Below are 24,628 nucleotides of genomic sequence, written 5' to 3'. Positions count from 1 at the left end.
TAGTTGGCTCTCCTACGCTGTCTTAAATTTGCCAAGTTGGAAGCATTCAATCAAAAGGGGTTAGTAGTCCTTGTGTCTCTCCCCAAGAAAGAGATATAACTCATTCTCCCATCATGCAGATTTTTATGTCATTATGTCAGTTCCCTAACAAATGCCCTAAGTGTAGTTTTATGGAGGTAGCACTGCACAATTTTGAAGAGCAGTTAATTAAATTCAACCTTCATAGCAGTTACAAGATTTGTACTGTCAGGTGAAACATAATGATGAGTGAAATACAAAACTCCCTCAGAGTAAATCAAAAGGAGTTTTCATCAACAAAACCTCAGGGGGCGAGTATCAGCATCTCCAATGGACTCTCCATTCATAACTCAAACAGCCATCTTCCCCAAATGGAGAACTGGCTACCAGAGTAAAGAATAAGAAATTCATTTGGCTAGGAAAAAAGCGTATTGATCATACTATTGCCCAGTTTCAACATATCTAAGTCACTGATAAAGCTCGAGTGAGAAGCCAGGTAATTAACCTTCTTCTCAGGCCCTAAGGATCAAACACTCAGCCAAAAGAATGCTTTACCCATTTCTACAGGCCAGCCTCTTCCTATTGCTCCAGAGAGGTTGAAAAGTATCAATCTTTTCCAGAAGCAGATGCTTCCTTTGTGATAAATGCTCAGCAAAACACTGTTCAGAGGGACTACAAGGGAGGATGGTCTGGAATACTAAAGGTTTTACTATATTAAAAGAAATCCCATTTTATTTGAGTACATTATGGGTGACAATGCATGTGTAAAAGCATCCCTCACTGTGACAAGCACATAGTTGTTGCTCAATAAATCATTCTCTTCCTTCAAAGAAATGTGGCAAACAAAATCATTGCCTGATAGAGGCACCAACTGGGCCTGTTTTAATGCTAAATAAGTACACCATTCATTCAGTAAACATTTATTGAGCACCAATGACTATTATCAAGCTTGAAGTTAGTATGCAAATATGAAATAAGAGGGGGAGTGCACACACTTACATTATTAATATGCAAACAAGTGTTTTTATAGACCTTAAAACCACTTGAAAATTGGGTAATCTTCCTCCTTACAGTCTATGGATAGCAGAAATATCAGCCTGAGCAACTGAAATACAGCACAATTCTAGGTCATCAAAACTTTGTACTTTTGTTCAGTAAATGATAATTAAGCACTTGCTCTATTCCAGTCTCTGTATTGTAATTGCTGAGAACTCAGGAAAAGAATGTCTCTCATCTCGAGATGCTCCTCATCTAGTAAGGGAGATGGAAATACAGAGATGATTAAAATGGTATGGTGCTTAGGCTCTCCAGAGCATGCAATGGGAACCAGAGGAGAATCACCTAATACAGACTGGGGTAGAGGGTGGGGGAGGGGGATGAGGGGTGATTAAAGAAGGGATCCCAGATGGGATGATGGGAAACAGTAACTGACATTTACGTCAGCGAAAATAGACTTCCCCCTGAGCGGTAGTCCATTCCTATTTCTGCTCACCACAAGTTTTAATCCTGGAGTCTCATATCTCCTGGACATAACTAGACTGTTGTCCAGTTTGTCCAGCATGTCCAAAAATGCTAGCTCTTTAAAAATATGCCATTATCTTAAAAAAAAAAAAAGCTTCATTCGTTTATTTAAGAGAGAAAGCGAGAGAGAACACAAGCCGGGGGAGGGGCGGGGCAGAGGGACAAACAGCCTCCCCTCTGAGCAGGGACCCTGACATAGGGCTCAATCTCAGGACCCTAAGTTCATGACCTGAACCAAAGGCAGACACTTAACCAACTGAGCCACCCAGGCACCCCCAGAAATATGCCATTTTTAAGGAGACTTGAAGACTTTGCTACTTTCAGTAAAGAAGGATTTCCTTAAAAAGTTCTTACGCCAGTGTCCCTGTCCTAGAACTCAATTCTCACAGTAGAGTGTAAAGAACCCTTCATGCATCCCAGTACGAACCAGGAAGGCTAAGTAATTTCTATCTCAACAAAGGACCTTTGCTTTGACCAGAAGTGTGATATCGCCTTTCTCTGGAAGCCTGAGCTGACAATAGCGCTTTGGTTTGTTGGGTCAGTAGGACAGTCATCTTGTCCTCAGGATGTCACACTGGAGCCTTTCTCTTTCAACAGGAATTTCATTTTCCTATTGGTGGTGAACAAGCCCCTTTCCCTTTCACAAAATGCTCCCTAATATTTGACATCAATTCCCCCTCCTGCAACGCAAGCCCATTACCACTTCTGACTTGTTTAGTAGCTTGTCACTTCCTATAAGTAGTAAGTATTCTAGACTTTCATCCTAGGAAAATGAGACAGATATTCTTTATTTGAAACAAATTCATTGTAAAATAATTGGTAAGGAAATCTCTCCACCTGGCATATGGTCCTTTACTAGTTCATATACTGGGACAAAGAAAAATTGTGGTCTACATGAATCTGTAGTTGGCATCCCAAATCAGTGTCCAGGCTCTTCTAGTACTTCTTTCTTACCTAGTACTACATATCCCTGATTTCTTAGACTTACAAAATTTCATCTATGTGTGGTTTATTCCTCCAGGGCCTAGCTCGCTGCTACCTGTTTGTAGCCAGATATAAGTTAAGTAAGAGGAAAACTTTGTAACTGCAACTGTGATAGCTGTTAAATGTGGAACACTCTCAAGAAACTGAACTAAATTTATTGCAATCAACAAAAATTATTATAGATATTAGGCATATAGTTATTATATATTAATTATTCTAGATATGAATTATAATTAGATATAGATATTAATATAGATATTAAAATCAATAATAATTGAACATCATAGAGTTAGTAAGTGATAAAGCTTGAATGCGAATCTAGGAGCTCCAGAGCCCTTAATTATTGAAATCAGTTTATGTGATTTTGGAAGTGTTAAGATAAGACACAGCCACAGCCCTCATGGAACTCATAGTTTAGAAGAAAGCATTATGCGGGGACGCCTGGGTGGCTCAGTTGGTTGGACGACTGCCTTCGGCTCAGGGCATGATCCTGGAGTCCCGGGATCGAGTCCCACATCGGGCTCCCAGCTCCATGGGGAGTCTGCTTCGCTCTCTGACCTTCTCCTCGCTCATGCTCTCTCTCACTGTCTCTCTCTCTCAAATAAATAAATAAAATTAAAAAAAAATCTTTAGAAGAAAGCATTATGCAAGTTAAGAATACCCTGGGGCAACAGGGTGGCTCAGTCAGGTAAGCATCTGCCTTCAACTCAGGTCATTCTGGGATTGAGCCCCATGTAGGGCTCCCTGCTCAGAAGAAAGTCTGCTTTTCCCTCTTCCTCTGCCCCTTCCCCTGCTTGTGCTCTCTCTCAAATAAATAAAATCTTAAAAAAAAAAAAAAGGAATATCCTTCAGCCTACTCCCTTAAGAAGAGACTAATGATAGAAATTTCAGATCCTTGAAAAAGTGGTGGTAGGGCCTTCATTGTATCATACAGGTAACTGCCTATCACCCACTCAAAGCTTCACAATTAAAAGGCACACCTAGAAAACACTGGGGAAGAAATGAAGATCTGTTTAGGCTTGATACAGTGGATTTAGCTGAACTACTCAAGATAAAAGTTCTCTATGGTTCTAAGATCTGTCAGTGGACTTCATCTCAGAGACCTAGAAGGCAATAATGTGGTGTTATTTAAATTTTCTACATTTTCCCTTTCTACTAGGTGCAAGTACAAGGAATGACTGGAAACATCCAATTTGACACTTATGGACGCAGGACAAATTACACCATTGATGTGTACGAGATGAAAGTCTCTGGCTCTCGAAAAGTAAGTAACCAAAACAGATGTCCAAAGAAAAAGTCTTTCAGAAGGTGACAGCACTCCAAGGCAAGAAAACAGGTGTTAGGAAAGAGACACAAAGCAAATTCCCACACTTCATTTTTGCCTTTCTGTTAGTGAACTGCGTAGACATGATGTGGAGTTGCTTTGCAATCAAAGTGTTTCATCTACACATTTTGAAAGGAGCATTTCCCTCTGAGGCTGGTTCTATAAAAGTGGTAGATTCAAGAGTTATTAACAGCTTCCAACCATAGAGGGAAGGAATCACAAATTTTACAGTATGTTGTTATTTAAACAAGCTGCCAAGGTATATAGAGTTTTAGCAAAAGAATTAGAAAGTAAGTACCTCTCCACTTTGCCCCTCATCCTCCAAAGGAAAACTAGACAAAGTACCTTTCTTTACAGCCAAATTGAATAATGAGTGCTTTGCTTCTGTCATCCGAATAGTTAAGTTAGGCATGAAATGAGGATTTCATAGTCATGTGATAAAATCTCAGAACATAAAATAGACTGTGTCATTTCTAAGGACACTACTTATTTTCCCACCCTCACATTCCAGCCTTCCTACAGTTCAGAACAAAGCACTTTTCTGCTATATGAGTTGGGCTGGTGGGGATGACCATCCTATAGTGGGCTAAGTTATTTTACAAAATACCAGTAAAGGTGAGGTATGGATGGGAACCCCTGGGATGAAGGTGTGTTTCAGGACTGGGGTCCTGGTGGGGGTGGCAAGACAGAGAGAGACAGGACATCAGTCCTTGGAAAGCTCCAGCAACTAAAAAGGAAGTGTTATTCCACAACAGCATTTGGATTTCATGCGGTACTTTTTGAGTGAAAAACAGGCAAAACCAGGTCAAATGTCTGCTCTTTTTAGGCTGGCTACTGGAATGAGTATGAAAGATTTGTGCCTTTCTCAGATCAACAAATCAGCAATGACAGTGCATCCGCAGAGAACCGGACCATTGTAGTGACTACCATTCTGGTAAGTATGGAGAGAAGAAGGGTGGGCTTTCTGTACAGCAAGATTTCTGCTTTCTGAAAAGCATTATTCAACCAGTTAAAAGGACATCAATTTTGAGTCATGAAAACATCCGATAGGTCAGCTTAGGAACCTCCTGAAGTATCTCGCCATCATCATGAACAGAACATCATTTTTTTTTTTACAAATTTATTTTATTATTTTTTTAGAAAATCATTTTTTTCAATTGTACTTATTTATTTATTTTAGAGGAAGAGCATGCACGTGAGTGAGCACGAGTGAGGGGAAGGGTGGAAGGAGAGGGAAAGGATCTCAAGCAGACTCCGCACTGAGTGCAGAGCCCAACATGGAGCTGAATACCAGGACCTTGAGATCATGACCTGAGCCAAAACCAAGAGTCAGATGCTTAACCAACTGAGCCGCCCAGGCGCCCCAGAATATCATTTTTAAAAAGAAAAAGAGGGAAGCCTGGGTGGCTCACTCAGTTAAGCGTCTGCCTTCAGCTCAGGTCATGATCCCAGGGTCCTGGAATCGAATAACACGTCGGGCTCCTTGTTCAGCAGGGAGCCTGCCTCTCCCTCTGCCTGCTGTGCTCTCTGTTTGTGCTCCTTCTCTCTGACAAATAAATAAAATATTTTTAAAAAAAAGAAAAGAAAGAAAAAAGAAAAAGAATAGGAATTTGGGAGAGTTCCACATATCATTCTCCTCCTTGACCCCCCAACACACACAGTGCAGGACTGATGTTTCATTGTGGGCAAGACAACGTTATGTGAAAGAGAGAATAGATCAGGGTTCTAATATTAGGTCTACCACTAACCTATGTTTAACTCTGCAAGTCATAACTTCTCTGAGCCTCATGTCATGTTTCTTTTAGTTTATAAAATGGGTGTAATATGGTCATAAGACCATTTCAAGGCAAAATTCACTAAAGCTTTTCAGCAAAATTCAAAGCACAGTTGAAATGTGAGATAGTATTCTCATTTAGATTTAAATTGTTTTTCTTTTTTTTAATTTTTTTCTTTTTTTTATTGTGCTATGTTAGTCACCATACATCATTAGTTTTTGATGTAGTGTTCCAAGATTGTTTACATATAACACCCAGTGCTCCCTGTAATACACGCCCTCCTTAATACCTACCACCAGGCTCACGCATCCCCTGCCCCCCTCCCCTCTAAAATCCTCAGCTTGTTTTTCTAAATCTGGTATGTCCTTACTGGGTGAAGTACAAACCAGAGGGAAAAATGAGTATACCACTAGGTCTGAGGTTGTGAATAATTGTATGAAGATTCAACTGAAGTTTACCTTTCATTTAAACAGACATGTCAAATACACACTTTGTCCTGGGTACTGCACTAGGTAAAAATATAAAGTTATAAAAACAAATAAGCCACAGACTCTGACCTCACAAAGATCACAGTGCTTTTTGAAGTCTTGCCTGGGCTGGCTGTGATAAATCCTGAGAAGTCAAAGGCAGTTCACCTTCACGTAAGGGAAATACCTCTGCCCAGTTTGACTAAGACTCCTTTACAGGTGGAAACTGGTCCTGCTTTCAAACCCTCAAGAAGAATTTAAATCCATCTCTCCGTCTTTAAATTCTCAATTAAGGACTCCAAGGAAAATATAGCACAGCGAATAGTCAGTTGATTGAGGTTCTTCTGCTTCTTTTTTTTTTTAAGATTTTATTTATTTATTTGACAGACAGAGATCACAAGTAGGCAGAGAGGCAGGCAGAGAGAGAGGAAGGGAAGCAGGCTCCCCGCTGAACAGAGAGCCCGACATGGGGCTCGATCCCAGGACCCTGGGATCACGACCTGGGCCGAAGGCAGAGGCTTAACCCACTGAGCCACCCAGGTCCCCCGGTTCTTCTGCTTCTTAAGCAAACATTTTTTTAAGGCTCTTTTCACACATCAAACCTCAACAGCTACGGGGGGAAAACTTGATTATGACAGGTGTCATCTCTTAGAAAAATGTATGGGAGTAATCCTTCCATCTTCCTCTGGTCCCAAAGGAATCACCGTATGTCATGTATAAGAAGAACCATGAACAACTGGAAGGAAATGAAAGATATGAAGGCTATTGTGTTGACTTAGCCTATGAAATAGCCAAACATGTAAGGATCAAATATAAATTGTCCATTGTCGGTGATGGGAAATATGGTGCAAGAGATCCAGAGACAAAAATATGGAATGGCATGGTTGGGGAACTTGTCTATGGGGTAAGTTTCTTCAACTCTATTTTCATTTACTTCTGTGATTTCCACTTAACAAAGATAGACTTTATTTTCAAGTGAAGTACTTATCTAATTGTATAGTTTCTGTGTAGTCTGTAAAAAAAAATTTTTTTTTCTTCTCCAGTTGACTTCTGTAAAGGTAGGCTGTCAATAGCATCCTTTTGGCAACAGGATTATTTTGCCAAAAGCAAAGTAAGATTGGGGAAATTTATTTTGCAACATTAAATGCAGCCTGCCCTCTACTGAAAATTTGTTCCTTCTGTATTCCCTATGTCAGGCAGCAAAGTCACCACCCACCTCATTGCCTCAACAAGTCTGCCTAAGTGACCTGGTCATCTCTGCTCATTGCTCCCTCATCTCTAGGCTTGTCTATGTCCTATCCATTCTACTCTCTCTATCCATTCATATATCTCAAATCCAGACACATTTTTCATTCCCACCCTTATCATTTCAGTTAAGGTTCTTCCTACTTCTTGGTCATTTAACTGATTTCCCTGCCTTCATGCTTATCCTGGCAAATCAGATCTCCACATCATTATAATTTCCCACTTGAAAAAGCAGGATAAAATTCAAATCCCTGAGCATGACAAACAACACACTTCATAATCCGGCACTTGCCTGCCTCTCTAGATTTGTCTTGGATTCTTCCCCTCTTCATACGTAGTGTTCCAGCTACCAAGAAGTATGTGCTGTTCCCTGAAGGTGTCCACCTGCCACTTAGGGCATCCCCGGAAGTATCTTGCCTCAGTCCGTCAGCTAAGCTCACTTCACAGTCTTCCAGAGCACAGGTGACAGCATTTTCAGGAGGCCTTCCCTAATCCCATTTACCCACCTGCAGTCTGGTTAGGTGTCCCTGCTTTTTGCTTTTCTTGTGGTAATCTTGACCTGGTATTATAATGATCCATATACATTGGATCCATACACATGGGATCCATATACAATCCATATACATGGGTTCATCTGGACTATAAACTGGACTATAAACTCCTTGGGCACAGAAGCCGTATCTGATTTATTTCAATATCCCAGAGCACAGCACAGAATGGAGGTTCATCAAATAATTGTTGAATGAATTAATAAATGAACAGAATTGCTCTGCCAAGGGCTTGCCCAGGGGCCAAGCACAAAAGAATTATACTGATAATGAAGGCTTTCAAAAGGGATACAGCAGTATCCTCAGAGCTCTGCAGTGGCGCTTGAAAAGGTTTGGGCCCCTGATTGGGAATGTCAGATCATGGGCCACCCAGTAAGGCCTACAGAGACAAGCAGAACTGGGCATAAGAACTGCCCACTGGGTGAACCAGTCACTAGAAAACTCACCCAAGTGTAGGTGGTGGCAGCTGAGGGTCAGTTCCCTCTGCTTTTTTTTTTCATCCCAGTGTCATTAACATTCAGCATTGTATTAGTTTCAGGTGCACAACACAATGATTCAACACTTCCACACGTCACCTGGTGCTCATCACAAGTCTGCTCTGCAGAGTTTGCTTTCTGACAGATAATGATTACTTGCAATGACTGGCCCCAGTTTAGACAAGAGGTTAGAGAAGACAGAGGAATATAGGGGATGCATATACTGAGAGGAAGTTGGCCAGAAGCAAACATCCAAGTTATCTATTGGACAGAGGTGCTGTCCAATAAGAACTCCGGTGCTTGAGATGGGAAGCAGCCAGAATAAGGTACAGCTCTCCCCTCTGAAGATAGTACTGGGTCACTAAGTTTTTGGAACAGGTCCTCAGGAATAAGCACAAAGGCAGAAGCTCATTTCTAAAAATAAAGGCACAGAAAAGGAATTAAGGCTTAAAATGAGACTGGACCTCAAGTATCAAAACTAGGGCACTGTCCTCCAGTCAGACAAGCAGCAAGGCAATTTGAACCTTAGCCCCCAGCAGTGGGGCTGGAGCCAATTATCTCCCATTGTCAGTTGGCCCTGGGAACTGGGGCAGGGCTGAGTTTCAGATGAGATTCAAGTGAACTCCGTCATGAGAAAGAGAAGAAATTCCAATGCCAGAGACAGGGGACTAAATGAGGGGCCTAGCACCTGTCATGCTTTCTAAGAATGCTGATAGGCTCTGAACCATCTTGACATAGCTCTAACCTCTTTCTGAGTTGGTGATCAAGACTTCTCTTCTTTTCTACTCTTCATCTACCCAAAACTCAGGCTCTAAGAAGTCCTGTCTTGCTCACAGTTGTCCACCGCACATGGCCCACTACATGGTCCATAGTATATACTCACTTTTGCTCTAACAAATGAATGCCTAGCTTGCAGTAATGCTCAGCCAATGTTCATTAAGTTTAGATCATGGTAGGAGGTAATCTTATATCATTATCATTATTTATTATTATCATTGCCATTATTAATTTATTTTTATTAGTAGTACCATTTGTTACTTATTTCTGGTTGCCGAACACTGTGCTAAGTGCTTTATAGGCATTATGCAACTCAATCCTCACAACATACCTCCAAGGGAGGTGCCATCTTATTAACATCATTCTACAGATGATAACACTGAAGCCTAGAGAGTTGGTTTTATGTCAAGACCAAACAGCTTGTAGTGACATGGTGATTTGAACCCAGTCTCTGACTATGAAGTCTGCCCTAGACTGCCTGACAGCTAACATGTTATTTCAGACCCATCCCAACCTAAAAGATAGCTGAAACTTGTTGAAAGGCTTTTGGTGCTTCTGCTTTTCTGGAGAGAAGATTGGCCACAGAAGCACAGCAAAGACTTCCGGTGTCAATTTCTACTGGCCTAGAGTAACTGCCATGAGCTCTACCAGCCCACTGTGACTCAGCAGCCAGAGCTTTCTAGTGTCTCAGAAGAAATCTTGTCACATTCTATAAATAGCTCTGTGCCCTCCTGGCATCGAGCAAGACCCTACACCCAGTGATATAGAGCAAGACAGACTTCCTAACACGGCTCAGACAAAGACCTAACTTTCTCACCAGGTTTTGGTTTCTCTTCTAGCATGTCCTCGGTACTGTGCCCATCTAATCACCACATTCTCTCCCTCTTTCCAATATGTGTGAGTGAGAAAGCTTGAGAAATTAGAGTTCCTTACTTGTTTAGTTATTTAGAAACCAGCTCTTTACTGCTAAATGGGTAAAAATTCTGAAGGAGCCTTCCCACCTTTTCCCTCTAGTTCTTTCTACTAAAGACAAAAGCAATAGCCAAGGAAGTCTCGTAAAGAAATGTCGTCCGATGGGACGCCTGGGTGGCTCAGTTGGTTAAGCAGCTGCCTTCGGCTCAGGTCATGGTCCCAGGGTCCTGGGATCGAGTCCCGCATCGGGCTCCTTGTCCCCCTCTGCCTCTGCCTGCCATTCTGTCTGCCTGTGCTCGCTCGCTCTCCCTCTCGCTCTCTGATAAATAAATAAAATCTTTAAAAAAAAAAAAAAAAAGAAATGTCGTCCGAAAAAATAAATAAATAATTAATTTAAAAAAAAAAAAAAAAAAGAAATGTTGTCTCCCCTCATCTGACCTGGAACAAGTTTCTGATGCTTTCTGGGATTAAAACACAAAGTACATCCAGGGAACTGACAATAAACCAACTGCTGAATTCCACTTTCCCATAAAACTTGTGGCTATGAAAAATGGAGGTTCTTGTCATGCTTGGATAAGACTTCTCTGTTAGAGAAGATGATCTCAAAAGCTAAATGTGTCCTCATTTTCATTTGAAAGTCTTAATCTTTCAACATTGGCAAGTTTTACACTTCTCTTTCAATGATAGAAAGGGAGAGAAGTGAAAACACAGGCATTCATTTCTGGCAGGCCTGGCCTTTTGTAGTTTACAAGTTGCTTAAGAAAAAAAAAAAAAGGTGGGGCGCCTGGGTGGCTCAGTGGGTTAAAACCTCTGCCTTAAGCTTGGGTCATGATCCCAGGGTCCTGGGATGGAGCCCCGCATCAGGCTCTCTGCTCAGCGGGGAGCCTGCTTCCCTTCCTCGCTCTCTGCCTGCCTCTCTGCCTTCTTGTGATCTCTGGCAAATAAATAAATAAAAATCTTTTAAAAAGAAAAGAAAAGGCAAGTGGGGCACCTGGGTGGCTCAGTCGGTTGGACATTTGATGACTCTTGATCTCAGCTCAGGTCTTGAGCTCAGGTTCATGACTTCAGCCCCACATTGGGCTCTGCGCTGGGTCTGGAGCCTACCTAAACAAACAGGGTGTTGAGGGGAACTATCTTTTGCAATGAACATGAAAGCTACACAGATAGGAATTTTCTCTTATGCCTTTAGCATGTAAAACAGATCAGAGAAGGAAAAAAATGAAGAAAGGCAGAGATGAGAAAATCTTTGCAAAGATTTCTCAAGAAATCATTCTCAAGAAAGATTTCTTTCTCAAGAAAGAGTCAAAATGAATTAAATTTGTTCAGGAAGAAAGAAGCCAATCAGCCTCTTTTCAGATGATTCCTAAAAAGTTTTCTTTTCCCTCTAAAGAAAACCAAATCAAGGTTGATGTTTAGGGCACCTTGTATTGCTAAGAAGGCTATTTTTGAAACAAACGTCAGTAGGACACAATGTGCCCCATTATATAAGCCCTTCAGAACATTATGGACTTGAAACTGTCCACCTGCTTTTAGAGGTTTTGATTTTGAGCTGGATGTCTATAACATCACCACATGGTAATTGTCCCCAGCTTAAATGGCTTACAGACCACAAGTTTTTATGGCTCCAAAATAGCATGTGTTTTAAGAGGACATTTAAAAACATTCTGTTGCTAACAGGGCTCTTAGACATCTTTTAGCGTACCATTTCATCCATTTTGCAGATAAATGTGGGGATCAGCCAGGATTGGCCAGTAGAACTGCCATTTGGGTAAACCAGGCAAGGCCTGATATAAGACAGGGATGACAGGAATGGTGGCAGAGATTGTGACAAGGTCACAAATTCACACAGCTTGGCAGAGCTTAGACTATAACTCCAGTTTCATGACTCCTCGCCCAGTGCTCTATCCACCAGGTCACACCGGCTCAGTTTACTAAGCTTGTCAAATTGCAGGAAGATTGGTGTTGTATCAGATACGAAATCCCTGCCTGACTTCAAGGGGCTTACAGTCTAGTTGGATTATGAGTTTTTCCATCCAAGTTACACATTGCGCTTATCTGTGGCCTCTAGAATAATGTAACGCACATCCTTGGTTATCGCTTGAAATATTTGAAAACCCAAAGTCAACAGCTGGGGATTTCTGCCCTTCTCTGATCTAACAGAAAAAGAGAGTCGAGAAAAGGGCTAGAAAGAAATTGAGGTCCTAATTGACAAAAGGTCGCCTGCCAGCAGGCAGCTGCTGTGTTCCTTATGTTCCCAGCACTTAGAACTAAAGATAAAGACGGGAGGGAGAGAGTTGCCTTGGAAAAGTTCAAACCACTGCCCACATTGGTACCTCTGCCTTAGAAGAGATCAAAGAGCTTGGGGATGGAGATGGGGCTGGAGGATTGTTGATACCAGGTCACATCCCCTGGGCAACCTCAGACTCCTTCACACTTCCAGGACAAATGGCAATTTTATAGATGCTATTCACACTGACATTTCTCTACCTAGAAGAAATTATCTCTTAAGTTGTCACTATCCTAAGAAAGACAGAAAGTCGATCTGTCCTTCCCGCTAAAAGGCAGAGAAGCAAGGGTGCAGTAACAGACACCAAATATTCTCTTCTCTTCTTCAGGTGATTACACTAGGCTTTGGCAGAAGGGCTGATAGTTTGATAAAAGTGCTTCTCTCTTTCAAATGATGTATATGAACTCCAGGAAGGAGCATTAATGATGCATGGACATCTGCCGTTCTGAACAGAGAGGGCGGGGAAATATTACCAACCAAATTTAGTCTCGCAAGGCCTTTACACAGCTCCCAGAATACCCCCTTATCTTCACTTTGTCTTTAACTCCCTCAGCTCCCCAAGGAGAAGGAGCCGTAACCACTAGATCTAGACTGGAACATGTGTTCTGGCTAAGCAGACGAAGAGATCCCGTTGTGACACTGCTTGTTGTTGAACAGATTCAAATAGACTTCATCCCTTTCCAGATTGAAACAATGGCAAATAGTAAATATCCCATAGAGTAAAGCCAATAAAGCAGTTTAAGTCCTGTCTTCATTATATAGCTATTGTCTATCTTGATTATGCCCACTCCTTTCTCCAACACATTTAAACTTTCCAAAGGAAATATCTGCCAAAGGCTACTAGAACCTTATGATTAATACAGGGATAAGGGATCAGGTCATGTCTGCCTTCTCTTGGTTAGCATAGTATCTTTCTTTTTTTTTTAAGATTTTATTTGTTTATTTGACAGACAGAGATCACAAGTAGACAGAGAGGCAGGCAGAGAGATAGAGAGGGAAGCAGGCTCCCTGCTGAGCAGAGAGCCCGATGCGGGACTCGATCCCAGGACCCCGGGATCATGACCTGAGCCGAAGGCAGAGGCTTAGCCCACTGAGCCACCCAGGCACCCCTAGCATAGTATCTTTCTGTAAGATTTATTTATTTGAGAGAAAGAGCACAAGTGGGAGCAGAAGAGGGAGAGAATCTCAAGCAGACTTCATGCTGAGCATGGAGCCCAAAGTGGGGCTCGATCCCAGGACCCTGAGATCATGACCTGAGCTGAAACCAAGAGTCAGATACTTAACTGACTGTGCCACACAGGCGCCCCTACATGTATCTTGTGCATTACACACTAGTACCTTGCCTCCCCTCTCCCATCCTCTCTCTTGCTTTCAAAAAGTTCTTTAAAATGGCAGCTGACAAGCTTCTGCTCATGTGTCATCTCTAGGTTGGTTATAAGTTTTATATCAGGTGAAAATATTTTAAGATACAACATAAGCCTTTCCGCTGGAAAAAAAAGTCTTTTTTTAAAAAGATTTTATTTATTTATTTATTTGACAAAGAGAGAGAACACAAGCGGGGCGAGCAGCAGAGGCAGAGGGAGAAGCAGGCTCCCTGCTGAGCAGGGATCCCGATGCGAGACTCGATTCCGGGACCCCAGGATCATGACCTGACCTGAAGGCAGATGCCTAACAGCCTGAGCCATCCAGGCATTCCTCAGAAAAAAAAAAGTCCTAAATGCCATTTAAATTAAGTGTCACTTCTGTCTTATACCTGTCTGACTCATAAGTGCATCATCCCTACACATAGGAGTTTGTTGGTTTTTAAGTTTTGTGAAATTTACAACTTTGCCAACCCACCTATGAAAAGGATTATAAATCCCCTCAAGTTAAATCCCTTCTAATAATGCAGTTACTCCAGGTTTTCCACCGGTGAGTGGAAAAATCAAGCCTAATTTGGCATATTTACTGAGCCCACACAGCCACTCGTAAGTTGCATGATTAAAATGCTTTAAGTAGTCAAGATGCAAGCAAAAGCACAAGCAAACTCTTACCCTGAGCTCTTTCCATTTGCTGGCTTTTATCTGTTACCTGAGGCACCTTCATACCACCCAACTTACCAGCCTAGATTTGTAAAAATGGCCTGCCTACTGCTGTTCCTAACAGAGGCCAAAGCTTGAGGACAAAAGTCCGGGACTTGTTCAGGACACCAGAAGTGAGAAGCACTTCATTAGGGAGTCAACACCTTACTTCCTCCCTACTGCTTTCTAGCTCCGATGATCATTCTTAACCCTCTCTCCCAGCACAGTTGCCTTCCTAAGGAGCAGAGACCGGGAAAGGAATGCTGTCTGAGGATTTGTTTTTCTCACTTTTTCATCAGTGTTGGCCTCCTAAATCTTTAATGTGCCTTGGAAATGACCTTCCCCTCCTCTGCATTCTGCGGCTGTTCCAGGAGGTGCTAAATGGGTGCTTTCTGACACTAGTTATGTACTCCTTCCATTTCCCTTACTACTCAGGTTGATTACTCCATAGACATTATGTCAGGTAGATCTTGGGCTCTGGAATAATTGACCATTATAACATCCTTTTCATATAGATGAAGGGATAGTGCTGACAGAGGGTCTGCCTCAGAACTGAATGGGACAATCCTACTGTATTGGTCCCACCAGGCAGGTATGTAAGAGATGGGAGGGGTTGCTAGGTTCCCTACCCAGATGCCTGTCCTTGTGGATTGATCAGGAGCTCCTTCCCTTCTATTGGGTGAGCCTTCTTCCACCTGCTTTTTGCTAGTCCTTTGTCTTTTTCCAGCTGTAATAGGTCTTTTTTTTTAAGTTTAGCATGGGAAATCTCATTTTGGAACCAGGTCCACATCAATGAGGCTTAATCGAGCACAGATTTAATGCTATTCTTCATTGAGGGAGCACCCTCCAATAAACAGATGAACTCCACCTTCTTTGGAAAAGCTCCTTCGAAAGAAATAATTCTGGGGTCCCTGAGTGGCACAGTCAGTTGAGTGTCCGACTCTTGGTTTTGGCTCTGGTCTTGACCTCAAGGTCATGAGGTCAGGCTCTGCAGGATTCTCTCCCTCTCGCTTTCCCCCTGTTCACATGTGTGTGTTCTTACTCTCCAAAACTAATTAATTAATTAATTAAACCCTTAAAAAAAAAGCCAGACTGAGGGGAAAAGGCAAGTGCCTGAGGGGAGCACGTTCTTTCTGTTGTCTTATGTGACTTCAAAAGTACTTCATACTAGGAATGGCTTCCCAGGGGAATCTGCTCTTTTGCTGCATGTTCCTGGGAACCAGACAAGAAACTCCACTTTTCTATCTAGCCACCTCTTGTTAGTGTTTAGCTGTGCTTATCATCTGGTGGGTGTTTGTGGCTGAGGTGGGTTTTTTCCCTCTTAAAGGGTGTCAAGATTCTCAGACTCCTTTCTTTACCTGCTTGAAAAGAGCCCAATTCCCTGAAATTCAGTCCAAAGTGATTTTCTCAGACAAATGCCCCTTATTTATGCCTTCCAAAACAAGGAAATGGCCATTTCTCTTAGAATGATCAATTATTTAGACCGAAATGATCAAAAAACTAGTTAAATTAAGTAATTAAACTCAAATGAGATCAAATGGGAAATGATATGAGTGGGGCATTTGCATGGAGACAGAAACACATTGGCAAGGATAGAAGGTGGCTTCATCTGTGAATTCTTTTGGCACGACAAGCCTCTTTCTAACTGATGCAGGCCCTTTCTGCCAAAAAAAAAAAAAAAAACCCACCAACTTTCTGGCCAATTCCATTCTCCTTAGTAGCTTTTGTTTCTAAGATCAGGTCTGGCCCCAGGCAAAAGGTAAAATTTGGCTTTGGCTTCTGTCCAGTTATAAATGCAGAACTGGTGATTCAGGAGTTAGTGGCAATGAAGGGAGTGTTGAAGCCATAGGTAGTAATACTGAGGGGACAAAAATAATACTGAGGGGAGAAAGTGAAGGACAGGTCCTTAAAGGGGTCTTGCTTACTCCACAAACCTTCACTGACTCTCTCCTAAGCCAAGCCCCATGACTAGGCTCTGAGACTACAGAAGTACACCTTGGCTGAGAGAGCAGAACTGGAAAGAAAAGCCAGAGAGGGAACGTTTGAGAGATACGAGGAGAAGCCATAGTCTTCAGTGTCAGAGAGCCAAGAAAAGAGGGTACTTCCTGCAAAAGGCCAGTGGAGTCACCTGAGCAGGGAGGTCTGAGGGAAGGACTTTGAACTCGATGTGGTAACCAAGTACCTAACTGAAGAAGCCATGTCAGTAAACTGGAGGGCATGGAAGGTAGATCACAGGTGTTTGGTTTTTTTTAAAGGTTTTATTTATTTATTTGATAGACAGAGATCACAAGTAGGCAGAGAGGCAGGCAGAGAGAGGAGGAAAGCAGGCTCCCTGCTGAGCAGAGAGCCCGATGTGGGGCTCGATCCCAGGAACCCGAGATCATGACCTGAGCCAAAGGCAGAGGCCTTAACCCACTGAGCCACCCAGGTGCCCCCACAGGTGTTTTATAAAGACAACGTGGTGAGCGCCTGGGTGGCTCAGTTGGTTAAGTGAATGCCTTGGGTTCGGGTCATGATCCCGGAGTCCTGGACTCGAGTTCCACATTGGGCTCCCCGTTCAGCAGGAGTCTGTCTGCTTCTCCCTCTGACCTTCCCTTTCATGCTCTGTCTCTCTGTCAAATAAATAAATAAATAAATTTTTTTTTTGAAAAAAAAAAGAGACAAAGTGGTGTTAAAATCAAGAGATAGGAGAAGGGTATTTTTTTCAAGGGGATTAGTGGTGATAGAGAAAGATGCATATTGTTAAGAGGACAGCAGAATCCAAAGAAGGTGGGAGGAGTGCTTTGTGTTTCAGTTCAGGCTGTCAGTAAACAGAATTACCTGAGTAAGATTTTGAGTAGCATCAATTCATGGTTCTCAAGTGACAGTGAGCATTCGAATCACCTGGGTGGGCCAGCTGAATCCCCTCACAGAGCTTCTCATTCCATACATCGGGGATGGGGCCTGAGAATTAACATTTCTAACAAGTTCCCAGGTGACTCTGATGCTGCTGGTCCTGCAAACCACACATTAGAGCCATTGAGATAGGCTGAGAAGGAAAAATTAGGAAAAGAAAACAAATGGAGGGGCGCCTGGGTGGCTCAGTGGGTTAAAGCCTCTGCCTTCGGCTCAGGTCGTGATCTTGGGGTCCTGGGATGGAGTCCCACTTCCGGTTCTCTGCTCAGTGGGGAGCCTGCTTCCTCTTCTCTCTCTCTCTCTGCCTGCCTCTCTGCTTACTTGTGATCTCTGTCAAATAAATGAGTGGGATATTTAAAAAAAAGAAAATAAGTGGAGCTGAGTTTTAAGAAGAGACGGAAGAATATGGAATGTGGGGAATAAGTGGATTGAGCCTTAAAAAGTTCATTTGCTATGTGATGGTAGTGACAAAAGGAATAGGTAAATTGGGGTGCCTGGCTGGCTCAGTCAATAAAAACATGCAACTCTTGAACTTGGGGTCATGACTTGGAACCCCACATGGGGTGTGGAGACTACTTAAGAAAAAATTAAATATTTTTTTAAAAAAGGAATAAGTGAAGACACAACAATATGTTGAGAAGGAAAAGGGCACAAAGATAATAGAGCTTGTATCAGTTGGCTGCCATCTCAGTAAAGAAAGAGGCGAGACTGGGGCTCCTGGGTGGTAGTTAAGCATCTGCCTTCAGCTTGAATCATGATATCGGGGTCCTGGAATCAAGCACCACATCAGGCTCCCTTCTTCTCCCTCTTCCTCTGCACCCCCTTCTCATGCATGCTCTCTCTCTCTCTCTCAAATAAATAAATGAAATCTTTAAAAAAAAAAAAAGAAGAAGAAAAAGAGGCAAGATCACCTGCGCGGAGGGTGAAGCTGGTAAAGATAAGGGACTGCAAAAAGTTTGGAATAAGCATCACTCACAGACTTAGAAGAAAATCAGCTTTCCTGGGATAGATGATGGATTTAACTTCAGAAATGAGGAGATTGAGATGGTAGTGAGCCATTCAGGTAGATTTGGTCAGCGAGCTTTTGGCTTTAAGATATGCCCGCTTTCTGTGGGTTATAGGAGATCCTTTTGTGTGCTTTGTCTGTCTTGCTCACTGCTTCATCTCCAGCACCAAGAGTAGTGCTTGGGGGCGCCTGGGTGGCTCAGTGTGTTAAAGCCTCTGCCTTCGGCTCAGGTCATGATCTCAGGGTCCTGGGATCGAGCCCTGCATCGGGCTCTCTGCTCAGCAGGGAGCCTGCTTCCCTCTCTCTCTCTCTCTGCCTGCCTCTCCATCTACTTGTGACCTCTCTCTGTCAAATAAATAAATAAAATCTTTAAAAAAAAAAAAAGAGTAGTGCTTGGCACAGAATAGGCACTCAAATATGCACTGGAGTAAATCTGAGAGGGGTTGATTATTGTCCATAAAAATAATGTATAGTAGAAACCTGCACATATCTATGGCATTAAGACATTGTGGTGGTTAAGAGCATGAGTTCTAGCAGCATTGTCCACAGTAGCCAAATTATGGAAAGAGTCTAAATATCCATCGACTGATGAATGGATCAAGAAGAGGTGGGGGGGTGGCGACTGGGTGGCTCAGTGGGTTAAAGCCTCTGCCTTCGGCTCAGGTCATGATCCCAGGGTCCTGGGATCGAGTCCCGCATCGGGCTCTCTGCTCAGCAGGGAACCTGCTTCCCTCCTTCTCTCTCTGCCTGCCTCTCTGCCTACTTGTGATCTCTCTGTGTCAAATAAATAAATAAAATCTTTTTAAAAAAGAAGTGGGGAAATAGAAGTGAAGTAAGTTAGAGAAAGACAAACTCTCATGTGGAATTTAAGAAACAAAACAGATGAGTATAGCGGAAGGAGTAAAAAAAAAAATAAGAGCGAGAGGCAATCCATAAGAGACTCTTTTTTTTTAAGATTTTATTTATTTATCAGAGAGAGAGAGGGAGAGCGAGCGAGCACAGGCAGACAGAATGGCAGGAAGAGGCAGAGGGAGAAGCAGGCTCCCTGCTGAGCAAAGAGCCCAATGTGGGACTCGATCCCAGGACGCTGGGATCATGACCTGAGCCGAAGGCAGCTGCTTAACCAACTGAGCCACCCAGGCGTCCCCCATAAGAGACTCTTAACTCTAAAGAACAAACTGAGGGTTGCTGGAGTAGAGGTGGACTAAATGGGTGATGGGCATTAAGGAGGGCACTGGAAATGAGCACTGGGTGTTATATAGAAGGGATGAATCACTAAATTCTACACTTGAAACAAATATTACTCTATATGTTAACTAATAAGAATTTAAATAAAAACCTGAAAGAAAAAAAGCACATGAGTTCTGAAAAGTGAAGACCACGGTTCTAATCCCAGGCTTCAGTTTCTCCTACTTCACATTGGAATAATTATGGGCCAACCTTAAATTTGCTAAGAGAATTGAAGAAGATAATATATACGAGGTGCTTACACACAGACTAATCATTGATTAAATGTTAGCTGGCTATTTATTATCTGCATTTTCCTTAAAATTAATTAAGTTGTGTTTTTAATCAGTTTGAGTCACCACATGGGACTCAGGGTAGTAAAACATTTCTTTCAAAACATCAGACTTCATTACTCCTCCACCTCTCCTCACTGGTAAGGATATTGAGGATAACTCTATTTACGTAGGAAAAAAATTATCAAGATTGGTCTTTTTATTTTTGTTTTTTTTGTTTTGAGATAGCGAGCATGCACATGTGCAAGCAAGCAGGGTGAGGGCGGGATAGAGGGAGAGGCAGAGAGAGAATCTTAAGCAGGCTCCACACCCAGCATGAAGTCTAAGACGGGATTCAGTCTCATGTCCCTGAGATCATGACCAGAGCCAAAACTAAGAGTCAGGCACTTAACCAACTTAGCCACCCAAGCACCTCAGAATTGGTATTTTTACTTCATATCTGATCTACCATCCAAAAGGCTTTTCTTAGAAGCACTTTTGTGGGTGTGTATTTTAAGGCCTGGCTCCAGACTAAAGCCTACTAAACCTACTACTGTTGTAGAGGAACCAAAGAAATAAGTGCAGAAATTCCTCATGCTGGAAAGAAAGGAAAAGAAATTCCTAGTGCCTTTTTTCATGGGATTCATATAAAAACTTTGCCTACCTTTGCCTGAGCCCATTATGCAGGGCAGCACTGATACATTTACTTTATTGATCCAATACTCATGAGTGCTACACTGATATTTATCACTAGACATGATAGCTTCCTATAGAAATTAATATGTATTCTAATAACTGCTTAACCCTTGTTATTGCAGAATTCTTTCATGTTTGCATAGATTATATTCAATAGTCAACAACTTATTTTCTAGGCATCCATAGTTTCTTTATTTAAGATGTGCTGTAGTGATAGATTTAAAAAAAAACCAGAAGATTGAGTCCCTGCCTTTAAAGAACTTTATGTTTTAATATACATTCTCTGAAAAAAAATTGAAGAATAATAACAAACACTCAAGTATTAAACTGAGGACTATAGTCCTATGTTGCTCCTCATGGTGGGGAGGGAGGCTCATATAAGGAGTCTAGACTATATCCTTGCCTCTCAAGAACTCCCAGTTATGTGAGGAAGCCGAGACATAAGGGAATGAAAATTAAAATTTTTTAAAAAAAGGGTTGGAGTGCCTGAGTGTCTTAGTTGGTTAAACATCTGAGTCTTAGCTTCAGCTCAAGTGATGATCTTGGGGTCATGGAATCAAGCCCTGTGTTTTGGCTCTGCACTCAGCACAGAGTCTGCTTGAGATTCTGTCTCCCCCTCTCCTTCTTCCCCTTCCCATCCCTCCCTCTCTCTCTCTCAAATAAGTAAATAATTCTTGAAAAAAAAATAAAACAGGAGTTAAGCAGTAATTGGGGCACCTGCCTGGCTCTGTCGGTAGAGCATGCGACTCTTGATCTCAGGATAATGAGTTCAAGTCCCACGTTAAGTGTAGAACTTACTTTAAAAAAAAAAAAGAGTGAAGCAGTGATCTGTCACAAGGGAATACAAGTTTATTTGAAAGATACCAAAAAAAATTCTAAGAAAAAAATTGAGTTAGTCGCTCTAAGGCAGTAGGTCACAAAGGACAAAAGACCAGCGGTGTCCTTTTCTTACTTACCATCAATTTAGAGTGTTTTTAGAATCCATTGAATGCTACTACTTTTCTAACCAAAGCATTGACAAATCAATTGGTTGTAGTGATCTGAGAGTTTATATTTCCACCAAAGAGGTATAGTAAGTGGCAAATGACTAGTGGAAATACTGTCTCTAAAAGTCCATTTTTTTTTTCCAGAGGGCGGATATAGCTGTTGCTCCACTCACTATAACCTTGGTCCGTGAAGAAGTCATAGATTTCTCAAAGCCGTTTATGAGCCTGGGCATCTCCATCATGATAAAGAAGCCTCAGAAGTCAAAACCAGGCGTATTCTCATTTCTGGATCCCTTGGCTTATGAAATCTGGATGTGCATCGTCTTTGCTTACATTGGAGTCAGCGTAGTTCTTTTCCTAGTCAGCAGATTCAGCCCCTATGAATGGCACTTGGAAGATAACAATGAAGAACCTCGTGATCCGCAAAGCCCTCCTGACCCTCCAAATGAATTTGGAATATTTAACAGTCTTTGGTTTTCCTTGGGTGCCTTTATGCAGCAAGGATGTGATATTTCTCCAAGGTTTGTTTCCATGTCATACCCAATGCCTCCTTGCATTCTGTGGCCATGACCCATTCATGTACATCTGGTATTCACCCATCTCGAGTCCAGATTTCTTTTACTTAACATTCCATCCAATGACAAATATATCATCAAGCCATTTTGTTTGCTTGCATCCAAAGTGAGTGTGTTATTGGTTGGTGTTGTGAATGTCCTTCATGCATTTCTATGATATTGTGTATTTATATATATTACAGCAAATACTTAGACTCTGGATAAAGGCAACACTATCAGCTAATATTAATATTATTCAGATAAGACTAATACTACATCTTGATCAGATCAATCAAGTATGGTTTCCTCCTTAAGTGAGCTAAAAACATTTTCTCATTTGTCTAGAGATGGGATCCAGAAAAAATTTGAAAGAATATAGAACTCTTCTTAAAATCCCTCCCACTTTCCCCTTTCAGTGTCCTGCCTTTTTCATTTCACTCTTAGACTACCTAAAACTATTCATTGTAACATCTAGCCCAAGTTTTATAACTAAAGCTAAAAAGTACTGAAAGTATAAAAGTATAAAGGTACTAAAATGAAAACATAAGAGTCAAAAAAACAAGAACTTAAGGGGAAGTCTCTATGATCTTGGATTGGACAAAGAGTTTTCAAAACATAAAAAAGAACAATCCATTTTTTAAAAAAATTAACTGGACTTCATTAAAATTCAAAACTTTCACATATCAAAAGACCTCATTAAGAAAAGTCACAGACTGACAGAAAATATTAGCAAATCAAAATATTAGCAAATTTACCTCTGATAAAGGACTTATATCCAGAATATATAAGGATTTCTTGCAACTCAATATAAAAAAGACAACCCAATTTTTAAGATGGACAAAATATTTGAATAGACTTTTCCCCAAAGAAAATATACAAATGGCTAATAATCACATGTAAAGATGCTCAACATCATTAGTCGTTAGGGAAAAGCAAATTTAAATCACAATGACATGGGTGCCTGGGTGGCTTAGTCAGTTAAGGATCGAGGCCCACATCAGGCCCCCTGCTCAGCAGGAAGCCTGCCTCTCTCTCTCTCTCTCCCACTCCCCCTGCTTGTATTCTCTCTCTCACTGTCCCTCTCTTTCAAATAGATAAATAAAATCTTTAAAAATGAAAATTAAAATAAAATAAAACCACAGTGAGATACCTCTATATGTCCTCTAGAATGGCTGTAATAGAAAAGACAGTACCAAGTGGTGGTGAGGATGCAGAATGACTGTAGCTCTCATCCATTAGTAGTGCGAATGCAAAATGCTACCGTGAAATAGGAACACAGTTCCGCAGTCTCTTATAGTTAGACAAAAACTTGTAAGATGACACGTCAATTCCACTTAGTTATTTACTGAAAAGAAAATCTATATCCACACAAAGACTTATAAATTTTCGTAGGAGCTTTATAAAAATCAAAAAGTGGAAACAACACACATGTCCATCAACAAGTGAATGGATGAACACAATTGGCATATCCATCCAATGGAATACTATTCAGCAATTAAAAAGAACAAGCTACTGATATGCTATGACATGGATGAACTTTGAAAACATGATGCTGCATGAAAGAAGCCAGACACAAAAGGCCACGTATTATATGATTCTATTTATTGAATTCTATTTATTGAATGTCCTTTATTGCATTGATCCATTTGTCCAGGATAGACAAATCCATAGAGAGAAAAAGCCTCTAGGGACTTAGAGGGAATAGAATGAAGCTAAGAAAGATGAGGATTAGGCTGAGGCAGGCAAGACTGAACAGAGCAAGTACAAGGGGCAAATTCAGTCTTTATTTAAAATTTTGATATTTGTTCATCATGGGATTTTTTAATTAATCTTGATTTTTTTTTAAATATTGCACTGTAATGTTCTTTACCTTGATTAATGAGATTTGGGCACCACTCTAAATTTTGTGCATGACGTAAATGCCCCATTAATCTCACCCTGTCAGGGTGACCTGACCATGTCAGGATTAAGCACAAATGAACATGAAGGAACTTTTCAGGGTGAGGGAAATGTTCCAAAACTAGATTGTGGCAATAGCCGCACACCTCTTAAGTTGACTAAAATTATTCATTGTACACTTAGGCTGGTGAATTTGATGAGATGCAAATTTTATCTCAGCGAAGCTACTGAAAATATTGAATGTGAATGTCCTAGATCTCACCCACTTAGTTTAAGTGGTAATTCACCTAAACAAAACAGTGTTGAATTTGTGATCATAAAATATTGTAAGCAAATGTGGTATCTTTAAAATCGGGAGGGGAAAGTGGGCTTTTTTCTAGAATAAAAACTTGTAGTTTTGGTAAAAATGAACATTAATCCAAACACTGACTAGAGTCTATTATACAAACATATGGGGATTTTCATTTAGACTATAAGGACTCAGAAGTTCACCTACTATGGTTTTACAACATACTTCATTTTAAGATTATCCACCTGGAGCACAAAACATTTCAAATGAAGTTTTGCAGCATAACTCATGGGTAACCATCTTCAAATTTCTAATGTAATGTGTATGGGACAAGCCTTTTTCTTTTCTTTTTAGGGACACGCCTCTTTTGTCTAAGTCATACCTTTTGCCACTCTCAATCTGCTTGGTCA

The 24,628-nt window shown here is 41.3% G+C and overlaps 1 protein-coding gene across 9 annotated transcripts in view; it reads left to right on the top strand.

Annotated features, from left to right (window-relative positions):
• GRIA3 (glutamate ionotropic receptor AMPA type subunit 3) overlaps window positions 1–24,628 on the top strand; it is a 290,604-nt gene that overhangs the window by 201,417 nt on the left and 64,559 nt on the right. For all 9 annotated transcript variants that reach the window (XM_044234397.1, XM_044234395.1, XM_044234396.1 and 6 more), the window contains 4 exons: window positions 3,683–3,787; window positions 4,674–4,781; window positions 6,787–6,993; window positions 21,621–21,997. In XM_044234397.1, coding sequence (XP_044090332.1) covers window positions 3,683–3,787; window positions 4,674–4,781; window positions 6,787–6,993; window positions 21,621–21,997 — 797 coding nt within the window. The remainder of the gene's footprint in view (window positions 1–3,682; window positions 3,788–4,673; window positions 4,782–6,786; window positions 6,994–21,620; window positions 21,998–24,628) is intronic.

Source organism: Neovison vison, chromosome X (genome assembly GCF_020171115.1).
Source record: "Neovison vison isolate M4711 chromosome X, ASM_NN_V1, whole genome shotgun sequence".
In the NCBI taxonomy this organism is placed as follows: domain Eukaryota; kingdom Metazoa; phylum Chordata; class Mammalia; order Carnivora; family Mustelidae; genus Neogale; species Neogale vison.
Note: the sequence above shows the minus strand (reverse complement) of the source record. Positions and strands in the feature narration are given on the sequence as shown.